This window comes from Gorilla gorilla, chromosome 20, assembly GCF_029281585.2.
Source record: "Gorilla gorilla gorilla isolate KB3781 chromosome 20, NHGRI_mGorGor1-v2.1_pri, whole genome shotgun sequence".
Taxonomy (NCBI): Eukaryota; Metazoa; Chordata; class Mammalia; order Primates; family Hominidae; genus Gorilla; species Gorilla gorilla.
The window spans coordinates 52,490,835-52,518,804 of NC_073244.2; the positions used below are offsets into that span (position 1 = coordinate 52,490,835).

Below are 27,970 nucleotides of genomic sequence, written 5' to 3' on the forward strand. Positions count from 1 at the left end.
CTTTGCTCAGTCTGAGGTCAGCTGGTGGCTTGGCAAGGCTGGCTGGTCCAGGGTGGCCCTGCTCCCAGCTCTGCCGGTTGGCTCATGACTTGGCCGCACGTCTCTCGATAGCAGGATGGCCTGGGCTTGTTCTCACAGTGGAGGCAGGGCGCCAAGAGAACAAGTAAAAATGCAAGGCCTCTTGATGCCTGGGCTCAGAATGGCCACCATCATTTCTGCCGTTCGGCAAGTCATGTGACCCAGCCTGGATCGAGGGGTCTGGAGACAGACTCCGACTCCGGATGGGAGTGGAAATTCATGGAATCCACCACTCTTCTCCATGCCACCTTGATGAATCCAAGCCCTCACTCCTCTGCCCTGTCTTCCCCATGGCTCCCCTATTCCATCCTGGCTAGAGCCTGCCTGCTCCTTTGGGGGAATGGGGTGAGGTCAGAGCTCAAGGTGGGCAAGGCCCCACAAAGTCCCCATGCTAACCAAAGAACCCTCCCTGTCACACAGCAAAAGTACGTGGCACGCCTAGAAGAACTTCGTGAAGCTCTGGAGATCTCCCCCTTCTTCAAGACCCACGAGGTGCGAGCCCTGGCTTCCATGGGTGGATGTATGGGTGTCGGGGTCCAGGTGCATGGAGGGGAAACCATTGATGAGTTACAGGTCAAAGATATAAAAAGGGGCTGGGCGTTGTGGCCCGCACCTGTAATACGAGCACTTTGGGAGGCTGAGGTGGGAGGATTGCTGGAGACCAGGAGTGCCAAGACCAGCGTGGGAAGCATAGCAAGACCCCGTCTCTATTTGAAAAAAAAAAAGGCCGGGTGCAGTGGCTCATGCCTGTAATCCCAGCACTTTGGGAGGCTGAGGCAGGCGGATCACTTGAGGTCGGGAGTTCGAGGCCAGCCTGGCCAACATGGCGAAAACCCGTCTCTATTAAAAATACAAAAATTGGCTGGGCGCGGTGGCTCATGCCTGTAATCCCAGCACTTTGGGAGGCCGAGGTGAGCAGATCATGAGGTCAGGAGATCGAGACCATCCTGGCTAACACAGTGAAACCCCGTCTATACTAAAAAATACAAAAAATTAGCCGGGCGTGGTGGCGGGCGCCTGTAGTCCCAGCTACTTGGGAGGCTGAGGCAGGAGAATGGCATGAACCCGGGAGGTGGAGCTTGCAGTGAGCCGAGATTGTGCCGCTGGCTGCACTCCAGCCTGGGCGACAGAGCGAGACTCTGTCTCAACAACAACAACAAAATTAGCCAGAAATTGCTTGAACCCAGTAGGCAGAGGTTGCAGTGAGCTGAGATTGTGTCACTGCACTCCAGCCTGGGCAACAGAGTGAGACTCTGTCTCAAAAAAAAAAGCAAAGCTAGGCATGGTGGTGCACACCTGTAGTCTCAGCTACTCAGGAGGCTGAGGCAGGAGGAGGGCTTGAGTCCAGGAGGTCAAGGCTGCAGTGCATTTTGATTATGCCTCATACTGAACATTTGCTGTGTATTTGCTATGTACCAAGCACTGTCTTAAGCACTTAATGTAGATTAATTCCTACATATAATATGCCAGCAGCCTCTGAGGTCGACCCCTTATCCTCAGGTGATCTCCTTATCCTACAGTCTTATCCTACAGGATCCTACTCCTTATCCTACAGTCGACCCCTTATCCTCAGGTGATCTCCTCCAAACCCCCAGTGGATGCCGGAAACTGTGGATAGTACTGAACTATAGACTGTATTTTCTCGATCTGATAACCAAGATGGCTCCTAGGTGACTAGTGGGTGGGTTGCAGATACAGCATGGACTCGCTGAACAAAGGGATGATTCGCATCCCAGGTGGGACGAAGCAGGATGGCACGAGATTTCATCACAGTACTTAGAACAGTGTGCAACTTAAAACTTACGCATTGTTTATTTCTGGAATTTTCCACTTAATATTTTTGGATCGCAGTTGACTGAGAGTAACTAAAACCAAAGAAAATGAAACCACGGACTGGGGAGACTAACTGTATTACTCTCACTTTGTATATGAGGACGCAGAACCACAGAGAGGTTAAGACACCTGCCTAAGGCTGCACAGACAGGAGGTGGCACAGCCAGGATATCAATCAGGCAGCCAGGCTCCAGGGTTCATGCTGTCAATCACCCTGCTCTGCTGCCTGTCAGGAAGGGACCTTGGCCAGTGCCTGCTCCTCCCTTAACCTCCCGTCTCTCCCCCGGCAGGTGGTAGGCAGCTCCCTCCTCTTCGTGCACGACCACACCGGCCTGGCCAAGGTCTGGATGATAGACTTCGGCAAGACGGTGGCCTTGCCCGACCACCAGACGCTCAGCCACAGGCTGCCCTGGGCTGAGGGCAACCGTGAGGATGGCTACCTCTGGGGCCTGGACAACATGATCTGCCTCCTGCAGGGGCTGGCACAGAGCTGAGCTGCTCAGCCACCATCAGGTTAATTGGATGGCGCCAGTCTGGCTGGAGGAGCCCTGAGATGCCATGGGAGGCCTGAGGTTGGCCATGGGGGAGCTGGCCTCCAGGGACGGGAGAGATTGTGTCATGTGCCACACGAGACCAACGTGGAAAAGTCTGAAGGGCCTTGGGAGACCAGGTAGCACCTGGCCCCATCATGATGCAGGGGTTTTGGGGACCTGGAAGGAAGGTGATGAGGCAGTGAGTCAGAAAAACCAGAACGGGGTCCCCCGATCTGCCGGGAAGGCTTCTGAGGGGCTGCCCTGAGAGCATTCAGTTCACATGTCACAGGGTATGGTGTGACAGGGTGCCTGTGGACACACGAAATCACTTCTAACCTGCCTCCCTGTCAGCCTCCAGGCTGCCAGCTGGCTGAGGCCGGGGACTGGGTCAGGCTCATCTGTGGCGCCTCAGAGGGTCAGGCATCGTTGGTGAACAGATGCAGGCGCTGCTGGATCATCTGGGGAGAGTGGTAGTCCATGTCTTCACCAGGGAGCCATTTGAGTGCTGAGCGAGAAGAGGCTCAGAGGGCATGACCCCATGGGACTGGATGCGGCCTGAGGGCTGATACCGCTGGGCGGTATCCTGCCCTGCCGTGGCCCTGTGGGATCCTCCGTGTTCCTCAGCGGACTCTGCTGACCTCCTGCAGACCCAAACCACAGCCACATCCCAGCTTCTGTGCCAGCACTGTGACAGTACCTCGCTCCTCTGTGCACCAGATCTGGCCTCAGGACTTACACCTCCTGCCTGACCGCCAGGCTTCTCTCTCCTTTCTCCCAGCAAACTGCAGTGGCAGAAAGGAGGTTCAGAGGCTGGGAAAGTGGGCCTCCCCTTGCAACTCAGAGCTGCTGCACTCAGGAGGGCCCCATCCAATTCCGGGCCCCTGCAGGGAAAAGCGCTGGGTGTGTGTCAGAGGCGCAGGGTGGGTGGGGCTGCCAGCCAGGACCCTGGCCTGCAGCCTGATCCAAACCAAAGACTGTAGAACCCTGGGGTGTGGCTAACCTCCAGCACCCATAGCCAGGTCTTCCTGGCCCTTGAGGCTGGGCTGGCGGACAGGCACCTACCTCTTCCTTAAGCTGAAGCTCCCACACTGTCTTCCAGGGCTGAGGAGATGCTCTCCTTTTCTACTGACCATCTTGATACTTATTTATACGAGAGGCAGTTGCTGGACGGGGTAGTACTGGGAAGCAGGAGGCAGAATGGCTCTGCTGAGCCTCCTACCCATGACAACACCCCAATAAACAGAACATTCAGAGCCAATGTCGTAGAGCTTTTTACTTTGCATCTGGAGTGTATTTGGACACGTGGGCTGGGTGGGGTAACAGGATAATGAGCAGTTTGGGAAAGAGGCAGGCTCCGAGCAGGCTGGTTCACTCACTTGGCAGTCACTGGGCGGCTATTCTTGTGCCTGGATGTGTTACAATGCAGGGGACACGGTGGTGAGCAAGGCTGCTCCAAGCCCTGGCTGGGATGGGGGATGCACAGACAGGCTGATCAGGGCTGGTATGGTGGACACGCATCCTCTTTACCCTGATCACTGGTTAAAAATACTGCACTGTGGCCGGGCTCAGTGGCTCACACCTGTAATCCCAGCACTTTGGGAGGCCGAGGCGGGTGGATTACTTGAGGTCAGGAGTTCGAGACCAGCCTGGCCAACATGGCAAAGCCCCGTCTCCACTAAAAATACAAAAAATTAGCCAGGCATGGTGGCGCATGCCTGTAATCCCAGCTACGTGGGGGGCTGAGGCAGGAGAATCACTTGAACCTGGGAAGTGGAGGCTGGAGTGAGCTGAGATCACGCCGCCGCACTCCAGCCTGGACGACAGAACGAGACTCCATCTAAAAAAAAAAAAAAAAAAAGCAACAGTGCTCTCTAGTTTCCCTAAATGAGACGGGCTCAGTTAGGGACAGAGAAGTGATCCAGACAGGCCTGTTCCTCCTCCTTCAGAGTGGAGGGGTCAGGTATTCATGAAGCTAGTAATCACACACACTCACTAGAAGTTTGTATGGGTGGATAGGAAAGTTTGTGGTCAGCACCATAATGTTCAGGGAGCCAGGAGACAGCCTGGCTGAGATACTGACTACCTAGCTTGAATCCTGACCCTGCCACGTGCTAGTCATGTGACCTCAGGCCAGCGATTCCACTTCTCCAGGCCTCAGTCTTGCCATCTGTCAAATCGGGTCCATCTAGCACCCCCCCTTACAGGGTTGCCAGATCTGCTAACACAGGTAGAGGGGCTGGCACAGGTAACTGCTCCCAGATGGGCTTTAAAACTGTGAAGACATGAGGTGGGGGAGGGGTGTCTTGACTGGGGCTGCAGGACTCTTCCCTGAGGTAGTGATACCTGAGCCCCAATAGAGAAGTTAAGGAGTGATCCGCAGCAGAGGGCTGGGGGTGGGACTCAATGATCCGGGGATTTGAACAACACTTCAGGGATCTAAAAGGCCAGTATGACTAGTAGGTGGCAAGCGTGAGGAAGACCTTGGGCTAAGGAGGGGAGAGCTGAGGCTGATGCAGTTCAGTGTCCCCGTCCTGTGAGCAGCAGAGGGCCCAGGCAGGAGGTTCCTTAGATGTCTAGTGAGGTGACAGAGGCGGCCCCTAGTGAGAAACAGACGATGCGACATTCAGATGGGATAGGCAGGCTGCAGGGTCTGGGCTGTTGTCAATCTCTCCCTAGAGGGACCAGCTGGTGCTCAATACTGCAGGGGGTGGCCCTGATGAAGGAGGACTGGAGGCCCCTGAGACCTAGCTTCAATCTTGTCGCCATCACACAGTGGGAGAAGTGTAGGCACACTTCAAATGGTGACCGAGCTAGGCTGCAGCCCGAGACCGCAGCCCCAGCTAATGGCTGCAGTCCTGTGGTGTGAGGAGCAGGGCCTGGCCACAGAGGCCAGCCCGTACCCCACCCACGGGCACCACGTACACCCGGCCATCAGTGGCCCGTGAGGGCGAGAAGTCCGTCAGCTGCAGGTTGCTCTCCCGGACCTGGTCGTAGTCCCACAGCTGATAGTGCCAACTCTTGCCCTGCTTGGACAGCAGGTAGACAGCTCCCGGGGAGCCCTCCTCTGGCAGGGATGGTGGTTGGCAGGGCGTGCCCAGCACTGGGTGGAACAGGCCCGGCAGCTCAGGGTCCTCAGTGTAGCCGAGACTGGGCACAGCCCGAACACCCAGCAGGACCCCTGGGGGAGAGGAGAAGGTGGTGAGTGGCAGTGACTGAGCCAGGACCAGGTGCTGGGGCTCACTAAGTTCCGCCCTCTCCCGGCCCTCCAGGGTGGGTGCAGCTGCCATTCCTAGGTTACGGTGATGTTAGTGGTGGCCAGTGGGTTGGGATTTGGACCCACCGTGGCACCCGGCTTCAAAGCTGTAGGTGTTTTAAGTCTTGCCTCATCTGGCCTGAGCACAGGGGAGGTGGGGAGGCAGCATGAGATGAAGCAAATGCCGTCACCCGGTCATCCTCAGCTGTTTAGGGAAGAGGCTCCAGGAGGAGCTGTCAAGACCACATAGCCATGAAGAAGCTGAGCGGAGCCTCCCCCGGACCTCCTGACGCGGACCAACCTGGCCTTTCTTTCAGGCAGGGGGAATGATGAAAACGGTGCTGGTAATACTTACAGAGACATGTCACACGCCAAGCCCTGTTCTATTTTTTTTTTTTTTTTGAGATGGAGTCTTGCTCTGGCACCCAGGTTGGAGTGCAGTGGCACTATCTCAGCTCACTGCAACCTCCGCCTCCCAGGTCCAAGCAATTTTCCTGCTTCAGCCTCCCAAGTAGCTAGGATTTCAGGCATACACCACCACGCCCGGCTAATTTTTGTATTTTTAGTAGAGACAGGGTATCACCATGTTGGCCAGGCTGGTCTCAAACTCCTGACCTCAAGCGATCCATCCACCTTGGCCTCCCGAAGTGCTGGGATTACAGGCGTGAGCCGCTGCGCCTGGCCAAGCCTTGTTCTAAGAGTGCTGAGTGCTCTGCCTACAAGGCAGCCTTATGAGGTGGGTACTGTTACCCCCGATTTCCAGATGGGGAAAGAAGCTGTCCAGAGAGGTGATGATACCTGCCCAGAGTCACAGAGCCTAGAAGAGGCTGTGCCAGGCCTGGAGCCCAGACGGTCTGATCCTGAGATCTGTGCTCTGAGCTTCTGTTTGTAGAAGCTCCAACTGGCAGACACCTGGGGCCCAGCCTGCCCGGTGCTAATGCTAAGTGCCCAGCCTGGCTGGGGAGGCACCAGCACAAGGGGTGAGAATGTCAGGAGGATTAATGGAGGCCGGGGAGACCCAGGTTGAGGGGTGCAGACAAAGGAGGGGGAACCCACCTGCACTCACCGCCCAGTGTGCCTTGTGGCCCTTCCTCTGACACGGCTCATGGTTGAAGTCCTCGTCGTAGCTGGTGCTGGCATTAAGGTAAAAACGATGATGTGGCCCTGGGACCCACCCTTTGCCACCCCTGCCCTCCTCTCTCCCAGGCCCTGGGATACGGGATGAGCAGGGGATGTCCAGTGACCAGGTGCTGCAGGACGAGGTCTCTGTTGGGACCGCCCAGGCCACCAGAGAGCAGCTTGGCCTGGCAGCCCAGCACCTCCTGGGCCAGCCTGCCCATATCGGCCACTGCAGGGTGAGAGCACACAGAGGGGGCTTGCTGCATGTGCCCAGCACTGTGCTGAGGGCTCACAGTGGGCGATGCTTCCAACCCTCACCATGACCTTCCACCCCTTGGTACAAATGCAGAAAATGAGGCACAAAGAGCGTCAGTGGCTTGTCCATGGCCCCAGCGAAGAGGTGGCAGAGCTGGGTTTGCAACCTAGGCAGCCAGCTCAAGTCCATCTTGTAACCTCTCTGCTCTACTGGGCAGTGGGAAGGGCCCAAAAAATGGAATGAGACACCCTGACACACGGCTGCCAGCATCCCACCCAGCCTCTCTGGTCCCAGCCTCATGAAAAGATGATGGAGCACGCAGTCACCCAGCTCACCTGAGAACATCTCTCCCTGGGCCGTGTAGCCTCTTTCCGTGGCCACCCGCATGAGTCTCTCCAGGGGGACGCCACTGGGGGGCGACAGGAGAGTACCTGCCATCCACAAGGCCACCAGCCCGCATCTGGGTACAGAGAGGCCCAGCCCGTCAATCCTATGTCACAGCCCCCTTACCTGGAAGCTGGAGTTGGGGAACAGGTTTGCTGCCCTGGAGGAGTCCCCCTCCCCTCTCCCAGGCCAGCGAGGGAGACCTGACTCCCCTTCAGGGGAGAGCCCAGGGCTGGAGGGCTGGGGGTGGAAGGCGGGGGAGAGGTCACCTGAGCTTCCTGGGAGGAGGAACCAAGGAGAGAGATGGACCAGGCTCATTCGTTCATTCCTCGCATGTCCCAACTATGTTTACTATGCAGGCACTCAGAAGCCTGAGTGGAAAGTTCCCCCTTTCCTTCCCTCCTCCTCCCAGCAGGAACAATCCTCTCCTCTTCTTCAGATCAGTCCTTAAGAAGCCCAGCAAGGGCAGAGTAAAGGCAGCAGATGGGCTGGGGTTCCCGCATCAGGGCACATACTGAGGGCCTTCTTGGATGAGGGACGGCAGGTCTGCACAGAAGAGGATCCACCGCAGGTCACCTCGGAACCTGAAGCAGAGCCGTGCTCAGTCACCAGGGAGCCAGCTCTGAAGCACCCCCTACCCTGAGGTCTGGCTGGGAGTGGGCGTATCCAGGGACGATGAAGGGAATATGGGTCTGGCTGGGAGTGGGCGTATCCAGGGACGATGAAGGGAATATGGGCCTGGCTGTCCTAAGGCTGAAGGTGGCTCCTGGTTCAGTCACTGACTTCCCCTCCCCAAGCTTCAGTTTCCTCATCTGGTTTGTGGGAATGGTCCTTCTGCCTGCCTGCTCCCTGCTCGCTCTCTCAGTTATTGAAGGGTGAGGAGCAAAGGATGGCACTTTGCAACCAGGTTTATCTGAGGAAATTTCTCAAAGTGGTATCTCTATCTCCAACTCTCTTTTTCTTGCTCTGTTGCCCAGGATGGAATGCAATGATGCAATCAAAGCTCACTGCAGCCTCGACCTCCCAGGGTCAAGTTATTCCTCCTGCCTCGGCCTCCTGAGTAGCTGGGAGTATAGGCATGTACCACCATGTCCAGCTAGTTCTTTTTATTTTATTTTATTTTGAGACAGAGTTTTGCTCATTTTGCCCAGACTGGAGTGCAACAGCGCGATCTCAGCTCACTGCAACCCCTACCTCCCGGGTTCAAGTGGGTCTCCTGCCTCAGCCTCCCGAGTAGCTGGGATTACAGGCATGCGCCACCACGCCCAGCTAATTTTGTATTTTTAGTAGAAACGGGGTTTCACCATGTTGGCCAGGCTGGTCTCGAATTCCTGACCTCAGATTATCCACACACCTTGGCCTCCCAAAGTGCTGGGATTATAGGCGTGAGCCACCATGCCCGACTCTTTTTTTTTTTAGTAGAGATGAGATCATGCTATGTTGCCCAGGCTCCAAACTCTGTGATTTGTTTTTCGCTTCAAGTCTGTTTCTTGGGCTGTTCAACAATGAAAATCCCTTAACTGAACTTTGAATAAAACCAGGTAACATGCTTAAGGCCTAAAACATCACCTTGATAGTGAATCTTTGTACCCTGGGGGAGGCCACTCAGCTGGTTTGGCCCTGAGGGATTCATTCCTTTTTTTTTTTTTTTTTTGGGACAGAGTTTCCCTCTTGTTGCTCCGGCTGAAGTGCAATGGTGCGATCTCGGCTCACTACAACCTCCGCCTCCTGGGTTCAAGCGATTCTCCTGCCTCAGCCTCCTGAGTAGCTGGGATTATAGGCATGCGCCACCATGCCTGGCTAATTTTTGTTTTGTTTTGTTTTGTTTTTTTTTTGAGACAGCTGGAGTGCAGTGGCCCGATCTTGGCTCACTGCAAGCTCTGCCTCCTGGGTTCACGCCATTCTCCTGCCTCAGCCTCCCGAATAGCTGGGACTGCAGGCTCCCGCCACCATGCCTGGCTAATTTTTTGTATTTTTAGTAGCAACGGGGTTTCACCCTGTTAGCCAGGATGGTCTCGATCTCCTGACTTCGTGATTTGCCCGCCTCAGCCTCCCAAAGTGCTGGGATTACAGGCGTGAGCCACCGCGCCCGGCCCTTTTTTGTATTTTTAGTAGATACGGGGTTTCTCCATGTTGGTCAGGCTGGTCTCGAACTGCTGACCTCAGGTGATCCACCCGCCTCAGCCTCTGAAAAGTGCTGGGATTACAGGTGTGAGCCACCATGCCTGGCCTCCTTTTTTTTTTTGAGATGGAGTCTTGCTCTGTCGCCCGGGCTGGAGTACAGTGGCGTGATCTTGGCTCACTGCCACCTCCACCTCCTGGGTTCAAGCAATTCTCCTGCTTCAGCCTCCCGAGTAGCTAGGATTACAGGTGTATGCCACCATTTCCGGCTAATTTTTGTATTTTTGGTAGAGACAGGGTTTTGCCATGTTGGCCAGGCTAGTCTCGAACTCCTGGCCTCAGGTGATCTGCCTGCCTTGGCCTCCCAAAGTGCTGGGATTACAGGTGTAAGCCACCGTGCCCGGCCCATGCTTATTCCTATTCCAAGGCTGGTAAGAAGGCAAGGTTCGGTTTGGGTGTTGTGGGGGTGCGGACTCAGAGCTCCTGGTTCCTAGTTTAGGGTACCCTCCTGATGAAAGATGATACCACATAAGTATGATTAAAAGCATGGAGGCTGGGTGCGGCAGCTCACACCTGTAATCCCAGCACTTTGGGAGGCTGAAGCAGGTGGATCACCGGAGGTCAGGAGTTCGAGACCAGCCTGGCCAACAAGACGACACCCCGTCTCTACTAAAAATACAAAAAATTAGCCAGGCGTGGTGGTGGGCACCTGTAATCCCAGCTACTCAGGAGGCCGAGGCAGAAGAATCACTTGAACCCGGGAGGCAGAGGTTGCAGTGAGCTGAGATCACGCCACTGCACTCCAGTCTGGGCAATAAGAGCGAAACTCCATCTCTAAATAAATAAATAAATAAAAAAGCATGGAGCCAGGCTGGGTGCGGTGGCTAACACCTGTAATTCCAGCACTTTGGGAGGTCAAGACAAGAAGATCGCTTGGGCCCAAGAATTCAAGACCCAGCCTGGGCAACACAGCAAGACCCTATATCTACAAAAAAATATATATGTACAAAAAATTAGCCGGGCATGATGGCGCACATCTGTGGTCCCAGCTATTTTGGAGGCTGAGATGGGAGGATCACTTGAGCCTGGGAGGTTGAGGCTGCAGTGAGCTGTGATCCAGCTACTGCATTCCATCCTGGGCAACAGAGCAAGACCCTGTCCCAAAAACAAACAAACAAACAAACAGCTTGGAGCCCTGCCGCCAGAGTTCAAATTGGACTCTTCCTCTTTCTGCACTATAGCTAAGGGGCATTATAGCTAAGGGGCTTCACTTCTATGAGCCTCAGTTTTCTCACCAGGAAAATGAGACAATAAAAGTTTCTACCTCATGGGGTTGTTGAGAGGATTCAGTAAATTAATATTTAAACACAACAGCGCCTGACATAGGGTAAGGCATTCAGTAAAAGGTGGCTGTTTTTGCATTAAATTTACCTCATCTCAGTGGGGGCATTTAGGGAAGGTTATAAATGTGTCCGGAGGCCGGGTGCAGTGGCTCACGCCTGTAATCCCACCACTTTGGGAGGCTGAGGCAGGTGGATCACCTGAGGTTGGGAGTTCGAGACCAGCCTGGCCAACATGACAAACCCTGTCTCTACTAAAATTACAAAAATTAGCTGGGCGTGATGGTGGGCGCCAGTTCACTCCAGCCTGGATGAAAGAGAGAAACTCCATTAAAAAAAAAAAAGTGTCTGGAAAGCTTGGAGTTTCAATGTGAGTCCTGGCAAGTCGCTTCTCCCTCTTTTCTTCAGCCAGGCAATCACTAAACCTCAGCCTCAGGGCCCCAGCCTAGGTCTGGCACTCTCCTTTCCCCTCCCACCTGGGTCCCTGGATGTCCCAGTTTCCTCAAGGCTCCTAAGTACCACTTCCACAGGAAGCCTCCTTCTCTGCACAGAGCCTCTCCAGGGCTCCCCCGTGCCCTCAGGAAAGTCCCAGTCCCTTTGCACGACCCGCTCTGTCCTGCGTGGGCTGGCTCTGCCGCTTTCACAGCCCCATGTTTGCCACTTCCCCCGGCAAGTTAAGGACTTACTTGCAGTTCCTTGAATAGAACATGTCCTCATTTCACTCCAGGCCCCTGCACAAGCTGTATACTCTCATCACACAGCATTTGCACGACTTGCTCAACAGCACTCAGGGTTCCCCTTCTCCAAGAAGCTCCCCCTGACTCCCCAGCCTGGGTCAGACACCCCTCTGGGCTTTGTCATGACAGCCCTGACCACTCTGGGTTGTCACTGTCTGGAAAGGTGGAGGGATCTGTCTCTCCCACTAGACTGGGCATTTGCTCTTTTTTTTTTTTTTTTTTTTTTGAGACAGAGTCTTGCTCTGTCTTCCAGGCTGGAGTGCAGTGGCGCAATTTTGGCTCACTGCAACCTCTGCCTCCAGGGTGCAAGCGATTCTCCCGCCTCAGCCTCCCGAGTAGCTGGGACTACAGTTGCATGCCACCACACCCCGCTAATTTTTGTATTTTTAATAGAGATGCGGTTTCACCATATTGGTCAGGCAGGTCTCCAACTCCTGACCTCAGGTGATCCACCCGCCTCGGCCTCCCAAAGTGCTGGGATTACATGCATGAGCCAAAGCACCCGGACTGGACTGGGCACTTGTGAGGACAGCTTTCTTCATTGCTGGAGGCACACCACCATGGAAGAGATCTAGGTGGGGGACCTAAGTAGGCTGTTTGATCTTGAGGACACGGGAACCCCCCCCCCCCCCAAGAGATCTGTGAAGTGTCTAGGGCAGAGCCTGGGTGCTGGGTAGGGCATGGAGACCCTACCGGTCCTTGTGTAGTTTCAGAAGCCTCTTCACATCTTCTCTGCCCTTGGGGACCGGGCCAGCCTTCTCAAAGGCCTCCTTCAGGAGCTGGCTCTTCTCCAGGCCGAAGACATGAGGGGGAGCAGGCCCTGTGGCAGCGGGTGGAGGAGGCAGTGGGGGCGCTGGGGGAACAGGGGTCTGCTGACTCCAGGGAGGGGATGGTAACGCTAAAAAGTCCAGGGGACTTGGGGGTAGAGGAGGAGATGGAATGCTGCTGGCTTGGGGTACAGGGGTTTTTGGAGGAGAAATTGGTGGTTTTAGGGGAGGAGAGCATGGAGAAGTCATTTTGGGGTCTACAGGAGGTGTTGAGAGGTTCAGAAAGCGGGGAGGGAAGGATCCTCCAACGGAGAACGGTCTCAGGGATGGAGATTTTAAAGGTTTAAGAGCTGAGTTCCAGAATCTGGGGACTGAGCAGTGGGTGTGAAAGGACCAGGGCTAATATTTGAAACCATGGGAGCAGGAATTGCGAGGCTGACTCAAGTCATAAGGCACCTGACGGTTAACAGGGTGGGGTCCTTAAATCCGGAACCGGATCTGTGGTACCGGTTGGGTTACCTCGGGAGTCTTAGGTGGAGAGTTAGTAGGAGTTAACTCATTCTTTGGGGCTGGATGTGGAAACTCATGAGTGAGTTTGGGATATGAAGGCTCAGATCTAGAGTGAGGTGCCTTAAGGGTGCGACTTAGGGACCCAGGGCTAAAGATTCGGAGAACTTAAGTTCAGTCCCCCCTCACATCCCAGGCCCGAGTTTGGAACCTTTGAGCTGACCTTTGAGTCAGAGGTCAAGAGGTCAAAAAGGACACCTGGCAGGGAAAATGGCCTAGTTGTGGAGAAGGTCCTGGAACCAGAGCAACAAAAAACGTCTGTGGGTTGGAGAAGACTCAGAGATCAGAGGCCGGTGGGCGCCGCGATAACCAGTGGAAAAGGGAAAGGAGTCAGGAAGTAAAGTGCACCTCCCACTCCCGGAAAATGGCGGCCCCCGCACACTGCCTTTCCCATATCACGTGGTATTACACGCAACAGTTCCCGCCCACTTTGCGATCACGTGACAGAAAACGCAGCTCTGGCGGGGGTAAGAGGCGGGACTTCAAAAAGGATTGCCTCCGGAAGACACCGCAGCGCGAGCCGCGTAGACTCGTGACCTTCACTCATTGGTCCGTAGACCCGGGCGCCACGGAAGGAGGTGGGCTTTCAGGGAGTGGGGCGGGGTTTTTCTACCTAGGCGGGAACCCAAATATCGTTTTGATTGGCAACAGCTGAGCCCAGAAACGAGACTTGCTCTGATTGGTCAAGCTACTGCGTTTCCGCGCGGCGATTGGCTGGCAGAAACGCAGAGGCGGGGCCAGGAGAGAAAGCTTTGTGGTTTAGGCTCAGGGAAGTAGCAGGCGCCGGTTGAGAGAACTACGGCCCTGTCGGAAGGTAACCTCCGGTGCGAACGACCATCGGCGGCAGGCGAGCGGTACGCTTGGCGTCCGGGCCTTCCTGGGCCCGTCTGAGGAAACTTGCTGCTCGAGGCCAGGCTGCCTAGGACCTGTCCCTTTTTTCTATACTGGCTCCCACATCCGGGTTTTTTCTCCGGGACGGCCCTTCGGATGCTTGGGCCAATGGGAATCGCCATTTAGGGTGCTCCGCCCACCGGGTGGCGTAGAGCATCCTGGAAGTCGTAGTAAATCTCTCGAGAGTTCCCTCCGCACGCGGGCTGGAGAAGCGGGTCCTACGCACGCTTTGTTGTCGCGCTTTGCCTCCGTGCTTCCCCCTACTCCAGCCTTACCTGACTTCCTTTTCGGAGGAAGATCCTTGAGCAGCCGACGTTGGGACAAAGGATTTGGAGAAACCCAGGGCTAAAGTCACGTTTTTCCTCCTTTAAGACTTCCCTCAACACTTCACTCCATGGCAGTTCCCGAGACCCGCCCTAACCACACTATTTATATCAACAACCTCAATGAGAAGATCAAGAAGGATGGTGAGTTTTCGGGATAGTCCGGAGTCCAGACTGTCCCGCACGGGCTGGCGCCTTTTCCATCCCCTGCCCCCGCCTCTCTTTTTAAGTGTTTGTCCAGCCAAACTTCGAGTTAACCCCTTGGCCTTTACACAAACTACTTCCTGTCTAAAACACTCCATTAGTTCATCTTACACTCCGCCCTTTGACGTGGTCACTGCTGCTCTCTTACAAGGTTTGAGGTCACAGGACCCTTCCTCCAGGAAGCCTTGCCCTCTCCCTTCACGTGGCTGCCGCTGACTTCCCGTACGCTGAGACCATCTCCCATCAAGCCCTGATTCCTCTGAGCTGTCGTGGGGCTCTCTCTCCTCCCAGTGGCCTTTGAGCTCCGTGAGGGCAAGGACTGGGGCTTTCTTGGTCACCGGCTTTTTCAGTGATCAGCCCACAATGAAAATGTACCATAATGGTGGCTAACGCTCTGTATCATGGGCTGGTCTGTGTGCTTTCGTATAAATCTTGATTACATTTAATTCTCACAACAATCTTGTAGGAAGAAGGCTATTGTTATTCCCATTCGTCAACTAAGAATCTGGGGCCGGGCGCGGTGGCTCACCCCTGTAATCAATCCCAGCACTTTGGGAGGCCGAGGCGGGCGGATCACCTGAGGTCGGGAGTTCGAGACCAGCCTGACCGACATGGAGAAACCGTTTCTCTACTGAAAATACAAAATTAGCCGGGCATGGTGGCGCATGCCTATAATCCCAGCTACTCGGGAGGCTGAGGCAGGAGAATTGCTTGAACCCAGGAGACAGAGGTTGCAGTGAGCCGAGAGTGCGCCATTGAACTACAGCCTGGGCAACAAGAGCGAAACTCCGTCTCAAAAAAAAAAAGAAAGAAAAGAAAAAGAAACAGACAGGGGTGATGTGACTTGCCCAGGGTCACATAGCAAGTAAAGTGGTTGAGGCCACCCATATAGAATTCTGCTTAAGAACCCAATTTTTGGCCGGGCGTGGTGGCTCAGGCCTGTAAGCCCAACACTTTGGGAGGCTGAGGCAGGAGGATCACTGAAACACAGGAGTTCAAGATCAGCCTAGGCGACAAAGCCAGACCTTGTCTCTACAAAAAAAAAAAAAAAAAAGGCTGGGCGTGGGTGGGGTGCGTCTGTGGTCCCAGCTACTTGGGAGGCTGAGGTGGGAGGATCGCTTGAGCTAGAGAGGTTGAGGCTGCAGTGAGCTATGATTGCACCACTGCACTGCTGCCTGGGCTGAGCAAGAACCTATCTGAAAAAAGGAAAAAAAAAAACTCAATTATTGAAATCGGAAAGACTCTCTCACGTTCTCAAGTAAATTATCACTTTTATAGAACCTCATTTTCCAGATCTAAAAACTGAGCAAAATCATAATACCTTTTTTGCATGGATGTTGGGGGAGATTAAATTAGCTAAACCTTGCAGTATTTCTTTTTTATGGTAACTGGCAGCTAGTAAAGGGCTGGATAAATGTTAGCTCTTATCACTTCAAGAAAATTATCGGGAGAACCGAAGGAGCTTGCTGGGATTCAGTTTGAGGTTACCAGTGAAGTTGCTGTTGAAGAAAGCAAAACCAGCAGCTGGGCACTGGCTCACGCCTGTAATCCCAACACATTGAGAGGCTGAGGTGGGCAGATCATTTGAGGTCAGGAGTTCAAGACCAGCCTGGCCAAGATGGTGAAACCCCGTCTCTACTGAAAATACAAAAATCAGCTGGATGTGGTGGTGCGCACCTATAGTCCCAGCTACTCGGGAGGCTGAGCAGGAGAATCACTTGAACCCTGGGAAGCAGAGGTCGCAGTGAGCTGAGACCGCACCACTGTACTCCAGCCTGGGTGATAGAGACTGTCTCAAAAAAAAAAAAAATCAGGAGTGTAAATTTTGCATATGTTTTTAGAGTGTGGTGCCCAACCATTATTGGGCAGTGCTGGGAACACATTGGTGACATAGAACCCTGGTTTTTTGTTTTTAAATCTTATTTTATTTATTTATTTATTTTTGAGACGGAGTCTTCCTCTGTCGCCCAGGCTGGAGTGCAGTGGCACCATCTCTGCTCACTGCAAGCTCTGCCTTGTCTCCTGGGTTCACGCCATTCTCGGGACTACAGGCTCCCACCAGCACGCCCGGCTAATTTTTTGTATATTTAGTAGAGGAGGGGTTTTACCATGTTAGCCAGGATGGTCTTGATTTCCTGACCTCGTGATCTGCCCACCTCGGCCTCCAAAAGTGCTGGGATTACAGGCGTGAGCCACGGCGCCCGGCGTTTTTTTTTTTTTTTTTGAGATGAGACGGAGTGTCGCTCTGTTGCCCAGGCTGGAATGCAGTGGTGCGATCTCAGCTCACTGCAGCCTCCGCCTCCTGAATTCAAGCGGTTCTCTGCCTCAGCCTCCTGAGTAGCTGGGATTCCAGGCACCTGCTACCACGCTTGGCTAATTTTTGTATTTTTAGTAGAGACGGGGTTTCACCATCTTGGCTATGCTGATCTTGAACTGAACTGTGATCCACCGGCCTCGGCCTCCCAAAGTGCTGGGATTACAGGTGTGAACCACCGCACCTGGCCAGAAACCTGGTTCTTTAGGACAGTGGCAGCCCAGAGTAGTCAGGGCCATCAGGCAGGAAGCTTAGGCAGAGTGTTGAGGGCTGGGATTGGGAACTTAGAAAGACAGAGAGATCCATTCAGCTTCCTGGAGAAGGAGACATTTTGGAGAGCCTGCCAGGTAGAGTAAGCAGTATTTATGTTACACTGAGGGAGAAGAGCGTTCTTAACTTGGTCCAGCTTGTTCAGATGTTTAGGGGCAAAAGAGCCTGGCGTATTATGAGTATTACAAGTAGTTTTGAGGCTTGTAAATCATGGGGAAACTTCCAGTGAGCTGTGCACTGGTGGCTCGTGGCTGTGAGGTGTTGGACTTTGCCCTGAGGGTGTTGGGGAGCCAGACTGCTTCCCTGTCCTGGCTGTCTCCCTGGTGGAATATCCTCCCAGCTGTGGAGGGTAAATGCGAATGGGAGAGGGGAGGCTGGAGAGTAGAGAGAGGCGCAGAGTCCCGTGGAATGAGTGAAGTCTGAGCAAGATTCATGGGGATGGAGTATGGAGAGGAAAACCAGAAATGTCACCACCACGAGAATTTTTGACTAATTGCTTAAAAACAACCTTGACTGCTGTCCCTGCCCCCACCCAGCCTACACACATTTTCTTGCTTCTTTCCTAGCCTAGTATCTATTTTACAAGTGGCTTCTGCTTCAGCTTAGCATTTTTTTTTTTTTTTTTTTTTTTGAGACGGAGTTTCGATTTGTCGCCCAGGCTGGAGTGCAGTGGCGCAATCTCTGCTCACTGTAACTTTTGCCTCTCTGGTTCAAGCTATTCTCATGCCTCAGCCTCCCCGGTAACTGGGATTACAAGCGCCCTCCACCATGCCTAGCTAATTTTTTTTCTTTTCTTTCTTTTTTTTTTTTTTTTTTTGGCATTTTTAGTCAAGACAGGGTTTCACCGTCTTGGCCAGGCTGGTCTTGAACTCCTGACCTCACGTGATCTGCCTCAGCCTCCCAAAGTGCTGGAATTATAGGCATGAGCCACCATGCCTGGCCAGTTTTTATGAAGGTTGGAGTCCAGTGGTGGGGTCATGGCTCACTGCAACCTCTGCCTCCCAGGCTAGAGTGATCCTCCCACTTCAGCCTCCCAAGTAGCTATGACCACAAGGCATGCACCACTATGCCTGGCTAATTTTTGTATCTTTTGTAGAGACAGGGTTTCACCCTATTGCCCAGACTGGTCTTGAACTCTTGAGTGCAAAGGATCTGCCCACCTCGGCCTCCCAGAGTGCTGGGATTACAGGTGTGAGCCACCATGCTTGGCCATCTCAGCCATCTTCTTTGCATAAGACATTGGTGCCCTTTGCAGACCTGGGTGGTAAGAGGGAGTCCATCTTTGTTGAGCTTGAATCTCACTTGCTGTCAAGTGATGCCCTTTGTTGGTGAGATGTGGTGGTACCGGGTTCAGATGGAATACGTGGACTGGGCTCTGCCATACGCTTCCTTGTGCCCTCCAGATTGATGCCCTGGGCCAGTGAGGAATCCTCTGAGAACCCGTTTCCAGTAAAATTGGGACAGTCATAGTTGCTACCTAATGGGGTTGTTGTGAGGAAGTGAAGTTACCTCCATAAAGCATTTGATGGGGGTGCGATGACTCATGCCTGTAATCCCAGCACTTTGGGGAAGCCAAGGCAGGAGGATCACTGGAGCCCAGGAGTTCAAGACCAACCTGGCCAACATAGGAGACTGTGTCTACAAAAAATAAAAAATTAGCCGTGCGTCGTGCTGCGTGCCTATAGTCCCAGCTCTTTGGGAGACTGTGGTGGGAAGATTGCTTGAGCCTGGGAGGTCAGGCCTGTAGTAAGCTACCATCATGCCACTGAACTCCACCCTGAGCAGTAGAAGGAGACCCTGTCTTTAAAAAAAAAAGAAAAAAGGCACTTGATGGTATCTGTAGTCAAATGCTTGTAGCCAGGTGTGGTGGCACACTCCTGTAATCCCAGCACTTTGGGAGGCCAAGGTAGGCTAATTGCTGAAGCTCAGGAGTTCAAGACCAGCCTGGGCAACATAGCAAGACCCTGTCTCTGCACAAAATCCAGAAATTAGCTGGGCATGGTGGCATACACCTGTGGTCCCAGCTACTCCATAGGCTGAAGTGGGAGGACCGCTTGAGTCCGGGAGGTTGAGGCTACGGTGAGCCATGATCATGCCACTGCACTCCAGCCTGGGTGACAAAGTGAGACCTTGTCACCAAAAAAAAAAATAAATAAATAAATTGTGGTGGAGTCTGTGCTAGGCTTGGGGATACTGCAGTAAACAAATGGGACAGGCTTATAGCTCCTCAGGCAAGATAGACAAGTTAACGTACCATGACAGGAGATGGGAAATAGTCATGAAGGAAAAGGAAGTAGAGTAAGAATGACATGGGAAGAAATTTAGACGTGGTGGTCAGAGGTGGCAACATTTCCTCTGAGACTGGGTGACTAGAAGGAGGCCACCATGTAAACCTCAGGGGAGGGATGTTCCAGGTAAAGAGAGCAGCCAGTTCAAAGGCCCTGGGGCAAAATTGGTGTGTCAGACCTGGGGGCCAGTGTGGTTGGGAACTCAGGAGGGCGGTGGAATGTGGGCAGGGATGAGGTGGGGGAAATCTGCCAGGGCCACGTCATGCAGGCCCACGTCAGGGTGCTGGTGGCAATGAAAAGAATCACTCATTTATCGAGTGTTTACTATGTGCCGGATGCTGTCCTGAGCACTTTGCATGTATGTGCACATGTTCATTATATAGCAGCTCTCTGTAAGCACATCTTACAGAAGAGTGTACTTGGCCACTTGAGTGGTTCCTGGCTGCTTCTGTGATTGTTAGGTCTTGAGAGATTATGGACCCGAGGCATTCTGGGTACCCCGTCAATTGGCTGATGGTCTTCTATCTGGGCTGCGCTTCTTCTAAAAAGGGGAGCTCAAAGGTCTTTTTTTCCCCCACTGCAGAGCTAAAAAAGTCCCTGTACGCCATCTTCTCCCAGTTTGGCCAGATCCTGGATATCCTGGTATCACGGAGCCTGAAGATGAGGGGCCAGGCCTTTGTCATCTTCAAGGAGGTCAGCAGCGCCACCAATGCCCTGCGCTCCATGCAGGGTTTCCCTTTCTATGACAAGCCTATGGTGAGCATTGTGGGTACGGAGGCTGTGTGGGTGTGTAAAATGTTATAGGAGACTGGGTGGGCCTGGATTAGAGGAGGGGATATTACGGTTTATTCGCCAAGGTGAGGCTGGACCAGGCTCCCACTGCACCTTGCCTCATTTAAAAATCTTTTCTTTGGCCGAGCGCGGTGGTTCACGTCTGTAATCCTGGCACTTTTGGAGGCCGAGGCAGGTGGATTACCTGAGCTCAGGAGTTTGCAGCCAGCCTGGGCAACACCGTGAAACCCTGTCTCTACTAAAATACAAAAATTAGCTCGGTGTGGCAGCATGCACCTGTAGTCCCAGCTACTCCTGTGGCTGAGGAAGGAGAATTGCTTGAACCCGGGAGGCGGAGGTTGCAGTGAGCCGAGATCCTGCCACTGCACTCCAGCCTAGGCAACAGAGTGAGACTCTGTCTCAGAAAAAATAAATAAATAAATAAATAAATAATTTTGAGACAGAATCTTGCTTTGTTGCCCAGGCTGGAGTGCAGTGGTGCAATCTTGGCTCACTGCAACCTCCACCTCCCGGGTTCAAGTAATTCTCCTGCCTCAGCCTCCTGAGTAGCTGGGATTACAGGCACGTGCCACCATACCCGGCTGACTTTTGTATTTTTAGTAGAGACGGGGTTTCGCCATGTTGCCCAGGCTGGTCTCAAACTCCTGAGCTCGAGTGATCTGCCTGCCTCAGCCTCCCAAAGTGCTAGGATTACAGGCGTGAGCTACTGTGCCACACTAAGAATCTTTAACATACCTTCCCCTACTGAATAAGCACCATGAAAGAGGAGTTTTTGTCTATTTTGTTCATTGCTTTATTCCCAGAGCCTCGAATGGCGCCTGGCATCTGGCAGGTTCTCCTTAAACAGCTAAGTGAATGAGATTGAACCTGGAAGACTGAAGTATTCTTGTGTGACAGGAAATCCCCCTGCACTGCACTCCTCTCCTAGCATTGTCTCCTCGGTCCTTTGGCCTGATGTTTATTGCTGTTCCAGCTTCCCTTAAAAATACCAACAGCCTTTCTACTGAACACTTGCTTATTGTGTGTCAGGTACTGTTCCAAGCACTTTAACTCATTTAGTCCTCACAACAGTCCTTTGAAGTGGGAAGTATCAATCCCCATTTTTCAGACAAGGAAGTTAAGGCCAAGATATTTCTGTGTTTCTCAGTAAGCTCCTGATAAGGTCTGAATTTTTTTTTTGTTGTTTGTTTTTTGTTTTTTGTTTTTTGCTCTGTTGCCTGGGCTGGAGTGCAGTGGTGCCATCTCAGCTCACTGCAACCTTCGCCTCCTGGGTTCAAGCGATTCTTCTGCCTCAGCCTCTTGAGCAGCTGGGACTACAGGTGCGCACCACCATGCCCAGCTAATTTTTGTATTTTTGGTAGAAATGGGGTTTCCTGGCCAGGCGCAGTGGCTCGTGCCTGTAATCCCAGCACTTTCGGAGGCCGAGGTGGGTGGATCACCTGAGGTCAGGAGTTTGAGACCAGCCTGGCCAACATGGTGAAACCCTGTCTCTACTAAAAGCACAAAAATTAGCCGGGCGTGGTGGTGGGCACCTGTAATCCCAGCTAGTAGGGAGGCTGAGGCAGAATTGCTTGAACCCGGGAGGCAGAGGTTGCAGTCAGCTGAGATCTCATCACTGCACTCTAGCCTGGGTGACAGAGCAAGACAATGTCTCAAAAAAAAAAAAAAGAAAAGAAAAGAAACAAAGAAATGGGGTTTTGCCATGTTGGCCAAGCTGGTCTCCACCTCCTGGCCTCAAGTGATCTGCTCGCTTTAGCCTCCCAAAGGGCTGGGATTACAGGCATGAGCCGCAGCACCTGGCCCCTGATAAAGGTCCAATTTTGAGTCTTGGCAATTGGGCTCTGAATCCACGCTCTTAACCCATTCTGCTCTCTGTTTGGTAGCGTATCCAGTATGCCAAGACCGACTCAGATATCATTGCCAAGATGAAAGGCACCTTCGTGGAGCGGGACCGCAAGCGGGAGAAGAGGAAGCCCAAGAGCCAGGAGACCCCGGCCACCAAGAAGGCTGTGCAAGGCGGGGGAGCCGCCCCTGTGGTGGGGGCCGTCCAGGGGCCTGTCCCGGTAAGCCAGGTCCTGGAGACCAACCCTCCCACTGCCAGACCTTCCTCAGCCACATGGACTGGCTTTGGGACAGGGTGGGGAGAGTTCTCCCCTTGGAGCTTCAGACCCCTCCTTTCCATTTCTTTATAGAGATGTGTTTCTGTCTCTTTTGGGGGTATTGAGCACCTAGATGATGCTATCTCCTTTCGAAACTCCTATTCCCTCCTTGTGACTGTTTCTCAAGGTCTGTCTTCATGGCTGTGACTTGGTTTCGCTCTCTCCGTGGCCTTGATTTTGTCGCCTGTGTCTTGTAACTCATTGTGCATGTAGAAAATCCAAGTGTCTACTCAGCAACTGTTAGGATTAATAAGTGAACTTAAATTTAGAAAGAACGCTGGATATAAAGGCAGTATGGAAAAAATTAGTTTTATTTATTTATTCATATTATGTTTTGAGACAGGGTCTCACTGTCACCCAGGTTGGAGTGCAGTGGTGCCATCACAGCTCACTACAACCTCCGCCTCCCAGGCTCAAGTGATACGCCTCAGCCTCCCTAGCAGCTGGAACTGCCAGTCCGTGCCACTCCACCCAGCTAACTTTTGCATTTTTTGTAGAGACGGGGCTTAGCCATATCACCCAGGCTAGTCTCAAACTCACTGTCTCAGCCTCCCAAAGTGCTAGGATTACATGCATGAGCCACCATGGCTGGCCCCCAGTTTTATTTTTATATGCCAGTAACAGACCAGTAGACTTCACATTGAAAAGTAGCACCGAGGGGTAAATCCAACAAAAGGTTTGCAGAACGACTACACTGAAATCACAGAATGTAGCCGGGAGAAATCAGAGACTCAGCAATGGATAGGAAGACTCAGTATTGTCAAGAGGTCAGTTCCATCCAAATTAACTGGAGATTCAACGTGATTGCAATCAAAATCCCACCAGGAATTTCGGTAAACACTGGACACTGATTGGCTCTTTCTAAATGTGTGGAAAGACAAGGCCAAGCCAGGCGAGGAGAATAAAGCACCGGGACCTGCATGACCAGGGGAAGCTCCAGCAACCAGGCCAGGCCCAATGGCTCATGCCTGTAATCCCAGCACTTTGGGAGGCCAAGATAGGAGGATTGCTTTAGGTCAGGAGTTCAAGACCAGCCTCTATAAAATAGCAAGACCTCATCTCTACAAAAAATAAAATAGAAAACTGGGCGTGGTGACTCATTCCTGTAGTCCCAGCTGCTCAGGAGGCTGAGGTGGGAGGATTGCTTGAGAACTGGAGGTCAAGGCTGCAGTGAACAGTGGTTTTGTCACTGCACTCCAGCCTGGGTAACAGAGTGAGACCTTGTCTCTTTTTTGTTTTTTGTTTTCTTTTGTTTTTTTTTTGAGAGGGAGTCTCAGTCAATCTGTCTCCCCAGGCTGGAATGCAGTGGTGCAATCTTGGCTCACTGCAACCTCTGCCTCTCAAGTTCAAGTGATCTTCTGCCTCAGCCTCCCAAGTAGCTGGATCACAAGCACATGCCACCACGTCCATGTGCAAAAAAAAAACAAAAAAAAACAAAAAAAACTGCAGCAACGAACCAGGATGATATACAGTTGGCAGAAGGGTAGGAAGACAGACCAAGGGGACAGGATGAAGAGTCTAGGCACAGCCACACTTGTATAGTTACTTGATGTGTGATCGAGGTACCGCTGCACTTCACTGAGGAAAGGACTTTTTTTCCCCTAGTTCATGATGCGGGGCAGTTGGGTATCTGCAAGGGGAAAAAATTAGCCCTACCTCATACTATATGCAAAATATAACTTGAAGTGAATTGCAGATCCAAATGTGACAACTCACAAAATATAGTTTCTTTTTTCTTTTCTTTTTCTTTTTTTTTTGAGACAGAGTCTTGCTCTGTAGTCCAGGCTGGAGTGCAGTGGTGTGATCTCAGCTCTCTGCAGCCTGTGCTTCCTGGGTTCAAGCGAGTCTCCTGCCCCTGCCTCCCGAGTATCTGGGACTACAGCCATGTGCCACCACACCCAGCTAATTTTTGTATTTTTAGTAGAGATGGGGTTTCACCATGTTGGCCAGGCTGGTCTCGAACTCCTGACCTCAAGTGATCTGCCCTCCTCACCCTCCCGAAGTGCTGGGATTACAAGCGTGAGCCACTGCACCTGGCCCTCACACAATAAAGTTTCTAGAAGAAAACAGGAAAATGTCTAAATGACCTTGGTGAGGGCATGAAAAGTGGAAACATCCTGTTTTCCAAACAGGATACAAAAAGCACCGAGTACAAAAGAAAAGATGGATGAACCAGGCCCACTCCTTAGGTCTCTGAGCCTCCGTGTCTCTCTGGCTTTCATGAGTCTCATGGCCCTGACTGGGTCATGCTCTATTTGGTGCCACTCACACTTTCTCCAAGTTGGTGATGGTGTCTGGATTACTGTGGGCTCCTGTTAACCTCTCTCATCTTCACTGCACCTAGTTTTCTGTCCACTTTTGACTTCAGATTGTGATTCCAGCCCCTGAGTGTGCTGCCTGCCATCTGTTGTCTTCCCTCTTCCCCTTGCTGCCATGTGTTTTGTTCTGCACCTGCCCCGAGTGTCCCTTTCCATCACTGCCCTCCTTTGTTTTTGTTTTTGTTTTTTGAGACAGAGACTTACTCTGTTGCCCAGGCTGGAGTGCAGTGGTGTGATCTCGGCTCAATCCAACTTTCTCTTGCCAGGTTCAAGTGATTCTCCTGCCTCAGCCACTCTAGTAGCCGGGATTACAGGTGCCCACCACCACGCCTGGCTAATATTTGTATTTTTGGTAGGGACGGGGTTTCACCATGTTGCCCAGGCTGGTCTCAAACTCCTAACCTCAGGCGATCCGCCTGCCTCGGCCTCCCAAAATGTTAGGATTATAGGCGTGAGCCACTGTGCCCGGCCTACCACACATTTCTTTCTGCACCTGCCCTGACTGTCCCTTTCCATCTCTTCCCCTCCTTTGATTTTGTTTAAGAGACAGGGTCTTGCTCTGCCTCCCAGGCTGGAGTGCTGTGGCACAATCAGAGCTCACTGCATGCAGTCTTGACCTCCTGTGCTCAAGTGATCCTCCTACCTCAGCCTCACAAATAGCATTTAACTCTTTCTGATTTAATGTCCCACTAGACCCTGGGTTTGTTTTGCTCTGTCAGGCCCTCTTTGGGTGCCTTTTGCGCCTCTTTCTGGGTGTTTTTCCTTACATCTCTCACCCGCTAGGTTTCCTCTCATGGCCTTTTCTCTGCCTCCTGGGGCTGCTGTAACCACGCACTCTCCTCCCTCTCTCCACAGGGCATGCCGCCAATGACTCAGGCGCCCCGCATTATGCACCACTTGCCGGGCCAGCCGCCCTACATGCCGCCCCCTGGTATGATCCCCCCGCCAGGCCTTGCACCTGGCCAGATCCCACCAGGGGCCATGCCCCCGCAGCAGCTTATGCCAGGACAGATGCCCCCTGCCCAGCCTGTGAGTATCTAGTCCCACCCACCAGGTCTTATATAAATAGTGAGAATACAGGACTAGAAAGGGACCAGTTGGGGGGCTGTTGTAGGTTGGGTGGTCTGGGCAGGCCCCCTGAGGAGGTGGTACTGAATGAGGAAGTAGCAGTGGGGGTGGGCCCTGGGCAGAGGAATTGGCATGCTGGTTGGAGGGTACGGAAGGTTAGGGTAGGCTGGAGTGGTGCCAGCACCTAGATTGACTCCATGAGCTATTGAGCGCCTCCTTATGTGCCAGGCCCCGTTCTGCACTGTAGGGCTGCAGCAGGGACTGAGATAGAAACCTCTGCTGTCCTGTGGCCTATAGTCTGTAGGGGCAAAGAGGTGGGAGGCAGACAGGCAACAGACAACAATATGTGGTATGTTGGGTGGAAGTACCAGAGTGAATTCAAGCAGGGTGAGGGATGGAGGAAGGGGCAGTACTATGGGTCTCCCACTGGACTTAGGGCTCTTGTGCTCACCGACTCCCCTACACCCCCACAGCTTTCTGAGAATCCACCGAATCACATCTTGTTCCTCACCAACCTGCCAGAGGAGACCAACGAGCTCATGCTGTCCATGCTTTTCAATCAGTAAGTGGGGCCTGTGGCTGGGTGGTCCCTGGAGCGTGATGGCCAGGAGGCATCTCCATGGAAACAGGCCTCGGAACTCTGCCAGCAGAGCTCTGAGCCAAGTAAGGCTTTGCAGAAGGGACAGCGACCAAAGATGTGAAAGGAGGAGGCTGTGGCTGGGCCCACGGCCTGTGGGGGACGTGGGGATGAGGCTGGAAAGGTCTCCATGGCCAGGGCTTGCCGGCTTTTTTCAGCCTTGTTTGAGGGCTGAGGGAGTCCAGGCTCTGGGCCTCATTTTCCCAGCCCCTAAAATGGGGGCATGCAAGGCAAGGTATGTGTAAAACTGCATTGAAATGTCCTTGAACATTGGCTAAGACTGGCAGAAGTCAGCGTGCTCAAAAACAGCAAGTGTGGGAAATGGGGATGTGTGAAACTCTTGTGCCTGGCGTCAGGGTGGAGTCCGGTGCAGCCGATGTGTAGAGGGGCTGTTCACCATTGTTGAGTGAAGTCGTGGGTGTGGGTGAGTTCATCTGGTGGTTCTGTTTCAGGGGCTGTGAGTGGGGCATTCGTCAGTGTTTGTGGTGGGGAGTTGGAGGCTGTCCGGGAGAAGGGATGGCTACATGCAGCATCTCACCATGCTGCACTGCGTGGCACTTAGAAGAACAGAAAGCGCAACTTTATAATAGTGCTGAGAGAAGATTGTGAGAACCTGAAAAATACAGAAAAACAATACCATATGTGCAGCCTGTCCACAAAGCTGTATATTTTGTGAGAATGCCGATGGAAAAAAGGATACCTAGTAAACATGAGGATGGCTGCTTAATAGAGAAAGAAGTATGGAATGAGAAGAGGGAAATTAGAGAAACAGCATATCAGAAAAGTGAGGGTAAGGCCGGGTGCAGTGGCTCACGCCTAAAATCCCAGTATGTTGGGAGGCTGAGGCAGGTGGATCACTTGAGGTCAGGAGTTCGAGGCCAATGTGGGCAACTTGGTGAAACCCCTTCTCTCCTAAAAATATAAGAATAAAAATGGAAAAAGTGAGGGTATTGGTTATTTTTTTGGTGTGGCGGGTGGGTTATGATTTAGGAAGGGCCCAGGGGTCTGCGGTGTACTGTTTCTTGATTTAGGTTGCAGTTGCATGGGTGTTTGTGTTTAAATTTTTCGTTAAATGCTATGTTTACATTAGAGTTTTTCAACTTAGTACTATCTGCATTTTGGGCTGGATAATTCTGAGTAATGGGACCCTGCCCTGTGCATTGGAGGCTATTTGGCATCATTTCTGGCCTCTGTCCACTTGATGCCGTTATGTTAGGGGGAAATGCTGAGTCCCTGAGGTCTGTCGTTCTCTTTCAGGTTCCCTGGCTTCAAGGAGGTCCGTCTGGTCCCCGGGCGGCATGACATCGCCTTCGTGGAGTTTGACAATGAGGTACAGGCAGGGGCAGCCCGCGATGCCCTGCAGGGCTTTAAGATCACGCAGAACAACGCCATGAAGATCTCCTTTGCCAAGAAGTAGCACCTTTTCCCCCCATGCCTGCCCCTTCCCCCGTTCTGGGGCCACCCCTTTCTCCCTTGGCTCAGCCCCCTGAAGGTAAGTCCCCCCTTGGGGGCCTTCTTGGAGCCGTGTGTGAGTGAGTGGTCGCCACACAGCATTGTACCCAGAGTCTGTCCCCAGACATTGCACCTGGCGCTGTTAGGCCGGAATTAAAGTGGTTTTTTGAGGTTTGGTTTTTCACAATCATTTGTCTGTCTGATTTTCTTGCTCTTCATGGTTCCTTTCCCTCCACCTCAGCAGCACATCCTGGGTTTTTGGACCT

General features: G+C 52.8%; 3 protein-coding genes across 18 annotated transcripts in view; 2 read left to right on the plus strand and 1 right to left on the minus strand.

Annotated features, from left to right (window-relative positions):
• LOC129528533 (inositol-trisphosphate 3-kinase C) overlaps positions 1 to 3,702 on the plus strand; it is a 22,764-nt gene extending 19,062 nt beyond the window's left edge. The window contains exons 5-6 of the mRNA XM_063701357.1: positions 499 to 570; positions 2,202 to 3,702. Of these exons, the coding sequence (XP_063557427.1) occupies positions 499 to 570; positions 2,202 to 2,405 (276 nt within the window). The 3' untranslated portion in view covers positions 2,406 to 3,702. The remainder of the gene's footprint in view (positions 1 to 498; positions 571 to 2,201) is intronic.
• On the minus strand, positions 3,703 to 13,697 carry ACTMAP (actin maturation protease). 16 transcript variants are annotated; one of them, XM_063701355.1, is made up of 9 exons: positions 13,152 to 13,697; positions 12,348 to 12,474; positions 7,972 to 8,040; positions 7,408 to 7,532; positions 6,916 to 7,045; positions 6,754 to 6,824; positions 5,367 to 5,622; positions 4,925 to 5,041; positions 3,703 to 4,281 (listed from the first exon to the last, which is right to left on the minus strand). In XM_063701355.1, exons 4-9 carry the CDS (start codon positions 7,508 to 7,510, stop codon positions 4,062 to 4,064), a joined length of 897 nt encoding a protein of 298 aa, XP_063557425.1. In that variant the 5' UTR covers positions 7,511 to 7,532; positions 7,972 to 8,040; positions 12,348 to 12,474; positions 13,152 to 13,697; the 3' UTR covers positions 3,703 to 4,061. The 16 variants fall into 16 exon arrangements, 15 of the variants coding, with proteins under 15 accessions (XP_063557425.1, XP_063557420.1, XP_055225455.1 ...); XM_063701350.1 differs by having other exon boundaries at positions 3,703 to 3,907; positions 4,208 to 4,281; positions 12,348 to 13,697; XM_055369480.2 differs by lacking the exon at positions 4,925 to 5,041 and having other exon boundaries at positions 3,703 to 3,907; positions 4,208 to 4,281; positions 5,429 to 5,622; positions 6,764 to 6,824; positions 12,348 to 13,697.
• A 509-nt stretch (positions 13,698 to 14,206) lies between these two features.
• SNRPA (small nuclear ribonucleoprotein polypeptide A) lies at positions 14,207 to 27,891 on the plus strand. Its single transcript, XM_055369485.2, has 6 exons — positions 14,207 to 14,346; positions 19,862 to 20,034; positions 21,954 to 22,133; positions 25,403 to 25,576; positions 26,089 to 26,177; positions 27,510 to 27,891. The coding sequence occupies exons 1-6, from the start codon at positions 14,274 to 14,276 to the stop codon at positions 27,667 to 27,669; spliced, it is 849 nt and encodes a 282-aa protein (XP_055225460.1). The 5' UTR covers positions 14,207 to 14,273; the 3' UTR covers positions 27,670 to 27,891.
• The last annotated feature ends 79 nt before the right edge of the window (positions 27,892 to 27,970 follow it).

Coding starts and splice junctions, on each gene's coding strand:
- SNRPA (XM_055369485.2), top strand. CDS start 14,274: ATGGCAGTTCCCGAGACCCGCCCTAACCACACTATTTATATCAACAAC. Junction 22,134..25,402: donor CCGTCCAGGGGCCTGTCCCG/GTAAGCCAGGTC, acceptor CTCTCTCCACAG/GGCATGCCGCCAATGACTCA. Junction 25,577..26,088: donor AGATGCCCCCTGCCCAGCCT/GTGAGTATCTAG, acceptor ACACCCCCACAG/CTTTCTGAGAATCCACCGAA.
- ACTMAP (XM_063701349.1), bottom strand. CDS start 12,670: ATGACTTCTCCATGCTCTCCTCCCCTAAAACCACCAATTTCTCCTCCA. Junction 7,046..7,407: donor CCAGGGAGAGATGTTCTCAG/GTGAGCTGGGTG, acceptor CTCACCCTGCAG/TGGCCGATATGGGCAGGCTG. Junction 5,623..6,753: donor ACACTGGGCGGTGAGTGCAG/GTGGGTTCCCCC, acceptor CCTCTCCCCCAG/GGGTCCTGCTGGGTGTTCGG.